This window comes from Styela clava, chromosome 12, assembly GCF_964204865.1.
Source record: "Styela clava chromosome 12, kaStyClav1.hap1.2, whole genome shotgun sequence".
Lineage (NCBI taxonomy): Eukaryota > Metazoa > Chordata > Ascidiacea > Stolidobranchia > Styelidae > Styela > Styela clava.
The window spans coordinates 2,889,920-2,903,636 of record NC_135261.1 but is presented as its reverse complement, the minus strand read 5'-3'; the positions used below and the strand labels follow the sequence as shown (position 1 = coordinate 2,903,636).

At 34.1% G+C, this 13,717-nt stretch overlaps 1 protein-coding gene across 1 annotated transcript; it reads right to left on the bottom strand.

Annotated features, from left to right (window-relative positions):
• Positions 1–259: 259 nt before the first annotated feature.
• LOC120329439 (ras-related protein Rab-5B-like) lies at positions 260–13,679 on the bottom strand. Its single transcript, XM_039396065.2, has 5 exons — positions 13,467–13,679; positions 12,427–12,578; positions 8,411–8,533; positions 7,200–7,293; positions 260–3,514 (listed from the first exon to the last, which is right to left on the bottom strand). The coding sequence occupies exons 1-5, from the start codon at positions 13,630–13,632 to the stop codon at positions 3,402–3,404; spliced, it is 648 nt and encodes a 215-aa protein (XP_039251999.1). The 5' UTR covers positions 13,633–13,679; the 3' UTR covers positions 260–3,401.
• Positions 13,680–13,717: the final 38 nt, after the last annotated feature.

Sequence of the window (13,717 nt, the reverse complement as noted above, 5' to 3'; positions counted from 1 at the left end):
ATTGAGTGAACATGCATGAACCCCAACAACCCTGTGCAAAATGAGCCGCTCTAGAAGTGTATGTACCAATACGGAGGTAACTAATTTTGTTGCCTATTTTTACATCAAGTTGCATAAAGGGACTGAAACCTATAGGGTAAAGGGGTATATTCACTTGGCTTGGCTAACACAGACTGTCCCCGAACTCGTAATAGAACTTAAATAAGGAAAATTAGAATATAATTTTGGCCTAATCCTACCAAAAATATTAAAAAACAGACAATATTTAATGATTTTATTCGCAAATCGATGTGTTGTTAGCCATGGTTCATTTGTACATAGGGAGAGATAAATATTTTACAGTTTCACGAAAAATTAACGCAAATAATACAACCCAAGCAAAAATTATTCAAAAGCATTCTGCTTAGCTTAAAATGGCTGTTTTTATATTTTTAACACGAAGGGAAGGAATATTTCTTAGTCGAATTAACATCAATTTTATTATGAACCACAAAAATGAAAAATTTACCAGGTTAGTAAACAAACAATTAAATTTTAAATCGCCTCATGAGGGCAACGAACAGACCAAATGCTGCCAAAATGTTACATTAATGGCTTTTACCGACTGTGAATATGCTCCAACAAAAGATTTAAATTGTAAGCCCAAATTTCAATTCTGTTTAAGATAAAAATATTAATGTGATTTGCAATACCAAAGGCCTTAAAATGCATTATAACGCTCATTCAGTGATATGATACACTTTGCAAATGTAAACATTATTGCCCCTTACCGTTAAAGGTATTAAGTTCTAGCCAACCTTAGAAAACAAGGAGAAATCGCATCAGTTAAGAATTCCTGAAAGAACCTGACTATTCTCCCTGTTAAATGTTATTGGGCTCCCATTATTAAACATAAGCAGAATTTATGTTATTGAATAATTTAAAGCTTAGAAGCATAATAGTAGCAAGGAATTGAAAATGATATTTTCGCTCTACACAGATAAATGATAAAATATAATAATGGTGGGGAACACTAATCAGTATGAGAAAATTGGGTAAGAATATATAGGGGAACACAACAAAAAGGAGTGTGGTATATTTAATTTTACAACAAGGTTTCATCAGAAATAGTTTTGCAGTAATTCTATTATATTCCAGCGTTTTAGATCAAGGCTCTAGAGCAGTGGTTCTCAACCTTTTTTTTTCGTTCGTGGCACAAAAATACTACGGGCTATTAATTTCTTATGTAAGGGGAAAACTAATAGGCTTTTTCACTTTATTAGTTAAATTGAAAATTACGACTCATTGGAAAAAAATAACATCATCATTCATTGCCACTACAATTAAAACTTAACTATAGTGACACGAATAAAACTAAATTTTTCAATAACTAGAACAGTAATTTTGATAGGTTTATGGCCCATGACCCACAGGTTGAAAACCACTGCTCTGGACCGACAGTCACAATAATGAGATATAAAATTCAAAAGCCAATATTTTTTTTTGACATATTCCATTTACTTCAAGTTAAAAATCACCAAGCATAGAAACATATTGAACGAAGGGCTCAACCATGCTAGAATTAAAGAGTTTGAATTTTTGAAAGCTAGGAATAAAGGAATATTACAAAAATTTTATCTATTCTATGGGCAATTACTGAGCGATATTGATATCCAATTCAATAGAGAGATGAAAATGTTTGCAAAATGACACTTCTGGAAAATTTTGTTTTTTTTGTTTTTCTGTTTGCAATGCCAACAGGAGCTAATGAAAGTATATACCAGTAGGAACTTTTTAGCAATTTGGAATTATAATGAACTGTATGAAGTTGAACTTTTCAAAGTATTCCTAACAATGTCCACCAAAACTTTCAATTTCATAGATTATATTACATTTATAAAGATCCAAACTGCATGTCAGACAAAAGTTATCTCTTTTATAAGAATTTATATAAAAAATTAAAACGTCAGTACCAGTATATATATATATATTTTAGAAGACTGTTTGAATTTTATTAAAAAAAGATTCTCTATGCCAAAATCTGTCACTTCAACAATTCATTGTAGATATAGCATACTCCACAGAAAAAAAACACCGGGAATTTTGACTATAAGAACTCCTAAAATCACATTTCCGCTTGGTACTCATTTTGAATACCACTTCAATCTAATTAATCGATTCTAAACCACTCACAAAAAATCAGTGTTCCCCATGAGATTAAGATTTTTAAAAAAATATGACACTTGAGAAAAACTTTCAAGTTAATACTTCAATGAATCAGTTCTGATTAGGTAATGACTATCGAATAACATTCAAAATTTTATCGCAGAGTTAAAATGACTCTAGGCTTTGTTGGATCTGGCTTTATTGCTATGACATTTGGGTAATTCATGTTTTCATATGGGAATACTAATGTTACCTGCTTTACAAATACCAACAATAAGGAAATAGGTATTAATATTCTGAAAAATTTTGACCTTTACCAATTTTGGCTCATAGTTAATTATTTATTTCATTTTATACAAAGTTTTTACTGACACTTTTAACTCGGAGTAAGTTATAAGTTTCAAATGCATGGATTTGGATGATATAGGGAGCTGCTGAATTCAGTAGTTCTCCACGCGTTTGAAACAAGTAACTGGTTAGCTAATCCCATACCAGACCTGTAATGCTAAACCCTAGACGGACTATAGTTTCTATATGATTAAGCCATGTCTTCCTTACCCAAAATTGACATTAATACCTAACCATCCAAATTATTACATGCTATGTTGCTCAGTGAAAATGGAATGATTTTCTGGTGTATAAGTGAATAATATGCCAAGAACCAGCACAGCCATTTCAGTAATATCGTAGAATCAGATGGTCCAAAAGAAATAAGTTATCCAACCTCATATTATTCCATATGACGATATGTAGTGTCATTCGTGGCCTATCGGGAGTGCAGCCAACAGTAGTCCACACTCAACAACATTTGAAAAGAGAATAAAAAACAGGAAAACATAATATAGTGTCCAAATTTCAGTGTCAATTTCGACAATAATTTGAAAATCATTAAAGAATGCACAGACAGACGGATTCACAGCAAATCAAACACATTGTGATGTCACAACTCACATCATATTTGTAGCTATGATGTCATATTGCAAATAAGATCAACAACAAAGGAATATGACTTCATAACTAAACAAAGACATCATAATTAACTCAATATAATATATTGTGATGTCATTATTATAATAATTACTCTTTACAAAATATTTTTAAAATGCAATGTGATATCATAATTCCCTAGAATAATGATGCCATGTGGGATCATGAACAATTTTGTGACATCACAATATGTGCTAGAACTGTCGCGCACCTAGGGAAATATATATGCAACAGGGGTAGATTCTTAGTTTTTTTTGCACTTTATTTATTCAATTGCTTCCACAGCATGATTTTGACTCGCTCTGCTGTTCGTTTTGCCTCAAATCGACAGTGCGCTGTCGATTTGCGTTTGTTCCTTGTTCATTCTTCGGGAGCTTCATGGCTGGAATTAACAAAAGAATAAAAAATTATGATGAAGAAAGTCTTCAGTTGGGAAGATGTGGTGTCTTGCAATCTATTCCCGAGGTTTGTACAAGCAGTTACAAACAGAAAGAGAGTTTCAATATTTCCTTTGGGTTTTGTAATAAATTACACCCTGAGTGAGGTATGAACTAAGTCATCTTTACTTCCCCGAAACCCTTTCCCCCATTCCCCTCCAAAAAAAAATTTTAATGAAAAGAATATCCAAGAATATTTAATGTGTCTATTATAGTACCATCCAGAGCTAGGGAGATGGTTTGAAATCACAAAGGATCCGATGCTACAGCGTACAGCCTACAATATATATTCAAACAGTGAGAAGCTGAACATTAACATTATAATCAAACGGCTAAGTGCTGGAGTCACTCATACACAGGGGGACACAGATTTTTAAAGGACAACAGGAAGATATTGGGTACTGGGCAGCCCGTGAGCTTTCCATGCCGTAGGGGAAACAGATAGCCGAATAAAATGATCTGTTATCATGGTCACAAAACACAATCCTTTGTAACACAACAAATGCTAGTACAGAGACAGTGTTGCTTGATTTTCTGGTGCTTCACTATTTGTGACAAATAACAATCAACTTATCATGCTCAAAATTTTTCAACTCTGAATGTGAGATACAGGATTTTAGTTGGACATAATAAGAATACCTGTTTCGCATGGAATTTAATATGGACTTTAAATTTGTGGTATCATTTTTGCTGAAACCGATATCTTTCCGGTTTAGCATTGCCAATATTCATTTCTAAATGTTCCATTTACAGTAAGTCCTCGGGTCACAACGGTCCCGACTTACGCTGTTTCAAAGTTACGAACGCACTCCATAAAAATATAAAAGATAATAGTGTAATATTAAAGCCCTGGATCATTGTGATCAAGAAAATCAGAAAGGTCAGAAAGGTCAAATACCAAATATATTAAGTATAACACCTCAAGTAAAACTTCGTGACCAGGAGTTGAGCATGAAGTTCTTATTTCAACATTTTCTCAGTGTTCTTACTTTTTTTTATCATATAGCATATAGATTGCATATGATGTTATTAATTGGTCTACAATGGGGGTCGGCAAATTACAGCCCGCAGGCCAGATCCAGCCCACCGAATTGTTTCCATCTGGCCCACTTGCGTCTTTTGAAATCACGACTAAAGTTTTTCTGGTTATAAATTGCCATTGAAATAACGTCACAATAACACAGATTGTTATATTGTGTTTCTTATTATTATATAAACGTTAGCCTAGCTGTTGGACTGGCTTCTGTGATTCTGTGAATACATTGTTTTCTTTTCATAGTTAGTTTTGAGCCTCCGGCCCAGTAACCAAACTATAATGTGTAACTGGTCCACTCAGAAAAGTAAGTTCCCACCCCTGGTTTACAATTTTCATTCAAATCTACAAGATGGCCCTTAGTATACTAAAAAGGTTGAAATCACTGATTCAAACTACAAAATTGTGCAAATTATAAAAATGTTTCCAATCCAAGTCCATTTTTATAATTTTCTCAGCCATGCTAATACATGAGTCAGCGCTGTGCATTATTGATTAGCTTGCTTGTCATATATTAACAAAGATATTGATTTTTTAAGATAAGACATTCTGTCTGAGGATTAAACGAGTAACAGTAAATATGATCAAGGGAAAATTAGTTGAATCGGACCCTCGGTGTCAAAGGTTTATTGAAGATTCTGGTTCGAGTATCCCCAAATTATTGATTGGCCATGGATAGATGCTGAAACATGGATGAAATGGAAGGGGCTCCTAATAGGAGCGGATACTAAATTGAAGCCATATTCAATACATAGATGTATAAATCTCATAACATTTAGAACTTCAATAATTAGAACTACTTTTTGGTTCATGTAACTCCACATTCACACATTAATGCCATTCAAATTTTATTTCCAATTAATGTGTTGAAAAAGCTTCAATTGGGTCAGACACACGCTCAATGAAACAGATTTTTTGATTTTCAAATTCCTCTTTTTCTTGAAATACTGGTGAATATGGTTTGAAATTTTGATAAAAAAACAGACAAAAAAGAATCTATTTCTTCGTAATTTTCACAAAATTTTAATATTAGGTCAGGAAACCCTTGAGTTATTCCAAATGAACTATTATCGATGAGTGTTACCACACATGCGGCCTACCCAATACACATGCTACATTTGACGTTCGATTAAAAAGATATACTTCATTGAACATTTGATTAAATTTAGTTTTGCCATCCCTGGTCAATGCATATAATCTATCTTTATGAAAAACCATTACCTAAGAAGCTCAAATGCTATCCGAGCATTTCCTAATATTTCCATATAAGGCAAACCTAAGCAGGTCGACCTTTATACCAATGAACACGAGAACCCTTGTCTGCGAATTCCATGAACTCGTAACCTCAACACATGGCATTAATCATGAATGTAGGAATGACCAGGCAAGTTAACTATTCGGAATACAATCATGAAATACTGGAATGACTTGACAATAATTAGGTAAGCGGTTGTCCATAGCACCAGTATTATTATTCAAGATTGCATTTTGTCTTAAGCCATTTGAAATAATTTGTTTGTTAATACCATATTCGGCCGAAACCTGTCAAAGCATTATTCAAAAATGATTTATTTAAATAATTGAGTTTGAATGGGGAATTGCATAAAAGTTAGGGCAGCGATGATCTCATACTCTACTTAATAGTTTACAGAAATTAGATGGAGCACTTCCTGGTAATACCAATAAGGCTTGAATTTCTCAATATTGAAATTTTCAAAAAAACAAATTATCCAACCGTAAATCTTTTCTAAAGTGGAGAATTTAAGATAATGAATAAATTTCGTCAATTCGTTTTGGGTAACCCTGTTTATACAATGTAAAAATAGTACGCTGGAGATGTAAAAACAAACAGTACATTCTTGCGAGGAGCAAAGGTCTTCTATTCATTAACAGTTAATATATAATAAAACGTGATCGTAGTAAAACAATTGATCAGTGTTATATAATATTCATATCCTGTCAAAACCTTACAATACAGCCTGCAGGAAGAAGATGCATAGACGTATTAGATGTTAATATCATATATTTGTGACTAAAAATGCTTTTCAAATACTAGAAACACTGTTCAAATTTCCCTATACAATTTTACATGTTTTGTGTTGTTGTTATACCGATATTTAAAATTGATTTGATTGAAAAAGGAAAAACCAATACACCAATGCCTATATTATTTCATTAACGTGTTTTTTAAATGAGCTTTTCTGATATTTGAGAAAATGTTGCTTATATAACCAAATTTTCACATATATCCTACCAGAAAAAATTTGGTACTCCTGAAGTATGTGAGCCAAGATGGTGGACACCGAAAGTATTATGTGTACCAGGTTAGGTGTACCATTTTCCTTACTTTAGTTCTATTACGAGTTCGGGGACTAGCTAAGTGACTCCCGTAGTATTTGTACCTGAAATTATAGCCTAACCATAACCTGGTACACATACAACGTTCTGGTGTCCGCCATCTTGGTTCACATACTTTGGGAGTACCAAAAATTCATCCAATCCTGAATGGTACTTCAAATCTGCTTGCCATACAGAGCACTTGTATGTTCAAGGACTGTCAGCCTGTGATACCGAAACAAATAAAAGCCCAGACTTACCGATAGCAAGAAATATATCATTAACATTCATCGCTGTTTTAGCCGAAGTCTCCATGAACAACAGACTGTTCTCTTCAGCATAGGCTTGTGCGTCCTAGAAGAGAGAAAAAAGCTTTGATTATCAGGGGGACAGGACAAGAGAATTAAGGGGTTTCCCTAAGTACGCACCCACAAGAACTTCTAGTGAGTGTAGCATAATGATTTTTGCCAATAATATTCCAACCCCCACCTGACTACGTGTCCAAAAATTATATCACAATCACGTCACAGAGTTTGCCTGAGCATAGATTGTATAAAATGGCATCTGTGCCGACTATAATGAACTCGCTGAGTCCAGCGATTTCTCTCTTATCGGTATCGCTACGATGAGAAAACAAGGAAAATAGCTTGTTGATTTCGGATGATCGTATGCATGTTTAAAACAAGCATTTGTATACTTTAGAGGGCCGCAATAACGTAATTTTTGGGAGACGTAGTCAGGTGGGGGCTGGGAATGACATGTGTGAAAATTGTTGGAATAAGCCTAGAAGCCTATAAACTAGAAGTACTTGTAGGCGCCTGAGGTAAGACCGCTTGTGCATATGCTGAATCATGGCCTCTGCCTCAAATCCTCAATATTCCCTCCAGATCAGGTATGGTAAATCTTTAATAATGGTAAGTTTATCATAATGGTGCATGGACTTGATTAACAGAAGCTGAAACAAACCACCATAAAACCTTGGTGGGTCCAATAGCACATAAATATTCTCCTTAAGATTGGAATCTATTGACTTATGTATGTTACACACAACACTGATTATAAACCATTCAAAATCAAGAGAATTCTATGATGTCGACCTGGTGAACTTTTTTTACTGAATGATACATATATAGTAGGTATGTATATGTATAATACATACATAGTATATTTATATCACAAAAAAGAGGGTTGAAGAATAAGTACTACTATAGCATTAGGTGTACTGCCATATATTATCAACAGAGGTGAAGCCTGAATAAGTGTTTATCACCTTAAATGTATAAAAATAAGTGATATCCAAGCCGAATGGAAAACGCAGGAGAAGACTTCACGCTGTAGAATAAGCTCGTGGTAGATGTCACGCTACCTTGTGCTATAAAAGCACTCAAAATTGTTAGAATGTTTTCAAATTAATTGTGACTTTAAGAATCACCATGAAGTCCATTTACTTAACAACATAATTTCTACTTACGTCCAGTTCTACCATTCTTTTATTAGAAAGATCAGCCTTGTTCCCAGCAAGCGCAATCACGATGTTAGGGCTTGCTTGTCTCTGTAGTTCCTTGACCCATGTTTTAGCTCGGGCAAACGTTTCCTGTTTAAAGATATATTAACAAGTTGAAGGTTCAGCTGATAATAATAAAGCAAGGGGCGTCCAACGAACTGAATACATTCAAAAATATTTGTGTTACATAAATTTGGGTTCTGTGCGACTACTTGTCCTCCTATGCTTTCATGCGGATGGATCTGTATGCATATAATGCAAGCATGCTGTAGCAAGAGTAAAGATAACTATTCTAAGTGATTTAAGACTCCTCTACTAACACAAATGTATTTCTTTAATGTTTCGTCTGACCAAGGCCGATTGCTTTTCTTGTTATAGTTGAGCTATGTATGTCTGAGGAGTCTGACTTTGGTCATACGTTACAGAAATATATTTGTAGTGTGTACTGTGCAGCAGGACTCTTGAATCACCTAGGATTATAATAGATGTTTGATTTTGTTCATATCCAGAATAGGTCATTTGAAAATCTGTCATTTTGAACATTTAATATTGAAATCTCTATTAAAAACTAGATCTTATTTGTATCTAATATAAAATTTTATTTCAGTCAGAATGTATTCCGGATAGTGGAATACTCAGTTTTTGCCATCCCTTTGTAAAATATTGAGACTACAATGGGTAGTGTTAACATACTTCCATAACTATTGTTAACTAACTATCACAACAACTTACTCATAAATAAAAGAAGCTCAAGAAATAGTTGAATCAGGTCACTCCAGCGACAGAAGAAAAAAATTCCAAGAATTCAATGAAGCCACATTCACACATCATAAAATATGAGCAAAAAATAAATAAAAGGCATCGCAATTTTTGAGATATCAATGAAACTTAATAATTGAGTCTTGATTGCAAGTATTTTTACTCTATGTAATAAACTAAGCATTAGGAAATTAAAAAAATGCAATCAATACTTGTTTCCATCATGGGAATGCCATAAGTAATGAATATAGTGATTAAAAAAGGTTCACGAGCCTGGATTAACACTCAGATCACACACACATATATCAGAGTATGACTCTAATTATGCAGATATTGACATGTGATAAGCTTAGCCATTGATTCTGTATTATTTTTTAGGTTTACACACAGGGTTGTCCAAAACGAATCGAATATTCGAATGTATTCGAATATCAAAGTATTCGAATACCTTCTCGGCTGATTTTCGAATAATTCCGAATAGTAGCCTCTTTTCGCCGTAAACGTGGTGTTCCCTTTTAACGGGAATCTTCAAACGACTTTTACGCTGTCTCACGTATTGTAATGACGATGAAATAGAATCGACACTTTGATTGTTTATATTCTGTGCGACCGTACGTCGCATAGTGTTGCGACACATTTGCACGTTTGCGTGGGTGGACATTGCCGACATTCGTGTACGTGGCTTTTGATTTACAAATTCATTTCCATTACGTCGAAATATTGAGAAAGTATGTTTATTTTATTTCTATGTGGCCTGCTTATTATTCGCATGAGTCTTCTCAAGCATGATTTGTGTAACCTTATATTTGGGTCTTAGGGTCTGCCAATCATGATATTTAATCGCAGGCTGGTTATCGTTACTTTAAAGAGAAACACGGCCACCGAGATAAAGTGATTTGTGACCCTTTCGTTTTGTCGATTCAGCAGAACACGACAGAGATAGGAAAACACAGCTGTGAAATAACCCGTGGACGTACAGTGTAGTACATTCCAAAATTATTTCGACATTCGGGTTAATAGGTTGTCTAAAATGATTGCCGCTTTACAACTTAAATTTACCGCTCATTTGTTAAAAATAGTTAATTCTGTGAGTATGATTCTACCAAACTAACATGATCTGGTTCTAAACATATAAAATTATTAGCGCATATCAGCATTACTGAACAACAGGGACACAATTTTTCTACCCGTCTTATTGGAGGCCTATATGGAAAAACCCCTTTTTTGAGTGCTAAAAATAGACATCGTCCTATTTGCCATGTGGACTTATCAGCGGGGAAATACGGTATTTATAGCCGTCATTGTTACGATATCCAATAAATTGTCACAAGTTGGAAAAACAAGTCGATTTATTAGAAAATAATTTCTGGCAAATAATTCTGATAACGATAGTTGAAAGTATCGATATTTTACCAGGATGATTTTTTATTGCGCAAAATAATCCAATCCATGACTGGTACCGGCATTTAAAATGTCATGCCGTATTAATTTAATTCTGTTCAACGTAACTCAACGTACTCGACAATCTGTGGACATAAAATGTGTGGTAAACTGACCGATATTATTAAATATTGATTCCTATTTTTATATTGATAAAATAATGAAAGTATTAATACCAAATACAACGGGTATTTGTGGACATGAAATACGTGGTAAACTGCCCAATTATAATTAATTTCGGATTCGTATTTACAAAATATTAAAACCATTATAATTCTAAAATGCAACGGCGATCTGTGGCCTTAAAATGTGTGGTAAACTGCCCGATTTACCAACATTTGAGTTATGATAATAGAATTAAATTAACACAGTAAGGCATTTTAAGTAGTGGTATCAGTCATGGATTTGGATATTTTGCGCAGCACAAAATCATCCTAGTAAAAAGTCCATACTTTTAAATACAAACCAATGGCAACCATTATCCAAATTAGTTCCCAAGAGCGGGATAAAGAATAAATTCTTTTTCCGACTTGTGACAATTTTTCGTGAGTACGAAAATAAGAATCAAAAACTAATTATATTCGGCACAATATCACGGCAATCTGTGGACATAAATTGTGTGGCAAACTCGCGATTAATATTAATTTTTGATTCCTATTTTCGTATTTACAAAATACAACGGCGATCTGTGGACTTAGAATGTGTGGTAAACTACCCGATTATAAATAGTTTTTGATTCCTATTTTCATATTTATGAAATAATAAAAGTATTATTACTCAAACATACAACGGCGATCTGCGGACTTAAAATGTGTGGTAAAGTTCCCGAATATAATTGATTTTTGATTCGTATTTTTGTACTCACGAAAAAATTGTCACAAGTCGGAAAAATACCTCATACTTTATCCCGCTTTTTGATAAATAATTTGGATAATGGTTGGTATTTAAAAGTATGGGCGTTTTACTAGGATGATTTTGTTTTGCGCAAATATTCCAATCCATCATCGATACCACTATTGTCGTATTAATTTAATTCTGTTAACATGACTCATGGTACTGTATAGAAAATATATACTGCAATAATCTGCAAATAAGAAATGCCTGGATATTTGGCAAGGTTGTAACTTTAGATAGCAGTTATTCCATTGCTTATTGTATGGAAATTCCTACATACATTTAGATAAGCTTCAATTAGTGGATTTTATTTCCGAAGTATTCGAAATTTCATATTCGAAAAAAATAATTTCGAATGTATTCGAAATAGTGAACTATTCGATATTGGCCATCCCTGGGTAAACCATTTTCCTGAAGGAAGCTTTAGACAAGATACCAATCATAATTATGTGGAAAACTAAATTAGAACAGAGTATTTACCGTACATTTAGGGTACCATACAACTTGTAAAGTGTAAAGTAGGCGAACAAAATTAGTTACCTCCATATTGGTACACATACTCTGGAGCGCCCATTCTAGTATATCCTATTCAATTTGTTCACTGACGACTGGGAATATGATTCGAAACAGAGATTTATAACTTACAACAAGGGATAAAAAAAACGAACATGTCAAATATGCTTGAAAAACGTGGATAATTTAATAATATAATCGGAATAAAAATTCTCCATTTTAGCTCATCCCAGGTTTTACGTCCACAACACCAGTATAATATGACCAAGACATCATGACAAACGATAATTTTTCACAATTTCAATGCTTTTAAGACCCGCAAAAAATAATTATGACCACGAATTCATCATTTTGATCAAACAATGGATGGAAAATACCTGGTTTGTGATGTCATAGACAACAATTGCTGCTTGAGCGCCTCTGTAATACATGGGCGCAAGACTGTGGTATCGCTCCTGACCAGCAGTATCCCATATCTCAAATTTTACTGTCGTATCTTGAAGACAGACTGTCTGTGTGAGAAATGCGGCTGAAAAAAAAAAATATTGATTTACCAAGTAAAATATTGCTAATCAGACCAATTTACATCCAAAATTTAAATTATTTTATGAACGTCCATTCAGAGACTTTCTTTTTGAGAAAACCACTCAAACCAGTCAGTATATTGTCAACTGATATCTACAGTACAGTTCTTTCAAATAAAATAGCCCCGACATATCAGAGGGTGCATGTACAGGAAACAAGAATTGTAAGAAAAAATTAAGTAATTGGTTATCAGTAGTTTATCTTTCACTATACTGAAAGTAGGCCAAGACATACAAATTTGGTAATCTCGTAGTATGTGTACCAGGTTAAGGTTAGGCCATAAGTTTATTCCGATTTTCCCTATTTTAGTTCTATTGAAAGTCTGGGACTTTCTGTGTTAGCCAGGTGGATATACACAGTGGTGGGATTTCAAATTTTTTGTCAGCCGGTTCCATCATAAAAATGTCGAATTTTCAGGCGGTTCTGTTACAAAAAGTCATGTAATGCTAACCGGTTCGCTGATCTCATAAAATTCTGTGAGACGGTTCTATTGAACCGGTGCGAACCGGCTGAATACCACTACTGGATATACCCCCTGCGAATAGGCCGATGTACAGTAGGCGAATAAAATTAGTTACTTCCATATTGATACACACACTTCTTGTGCGCCTAAAAGTGCAATAAATTATGAAAAAACGGCATTTCAGGATGAAGGAGACTTGGAAAACCAATACTGGCTATTGTGCAGCGGCACTCATAATTGAGGGATTACTGTCATTACTCTTAGTTGAGACTTGAGCTTTGCTTTAAGAAAACTTTATTAAACGTAATTGAAAATTATTCGACTTTTGACACCAAGACTGCACAATTAAAAAAAAATGACTCCACCCACCTCCTATTGTAGACTCCTGATACTCATGGAATTGCCCTTTTACAAAACGCAACACCAAGCTACTTTTTCCAACAGCTGATTCGCCGAGAAGTACAAGTTTAAACTGACAGATTTTCCCAGGGCCTCCAGGCCCGTTCGGTCTTTGTTGTGGGGATCGTGCAGCCATTATATTAGTTTATTTATTATATTTAGTAATCTCAATACTGTAATTCTGTTAAAAAGTGATATTAGAAATTACTGTTTGACTGTCA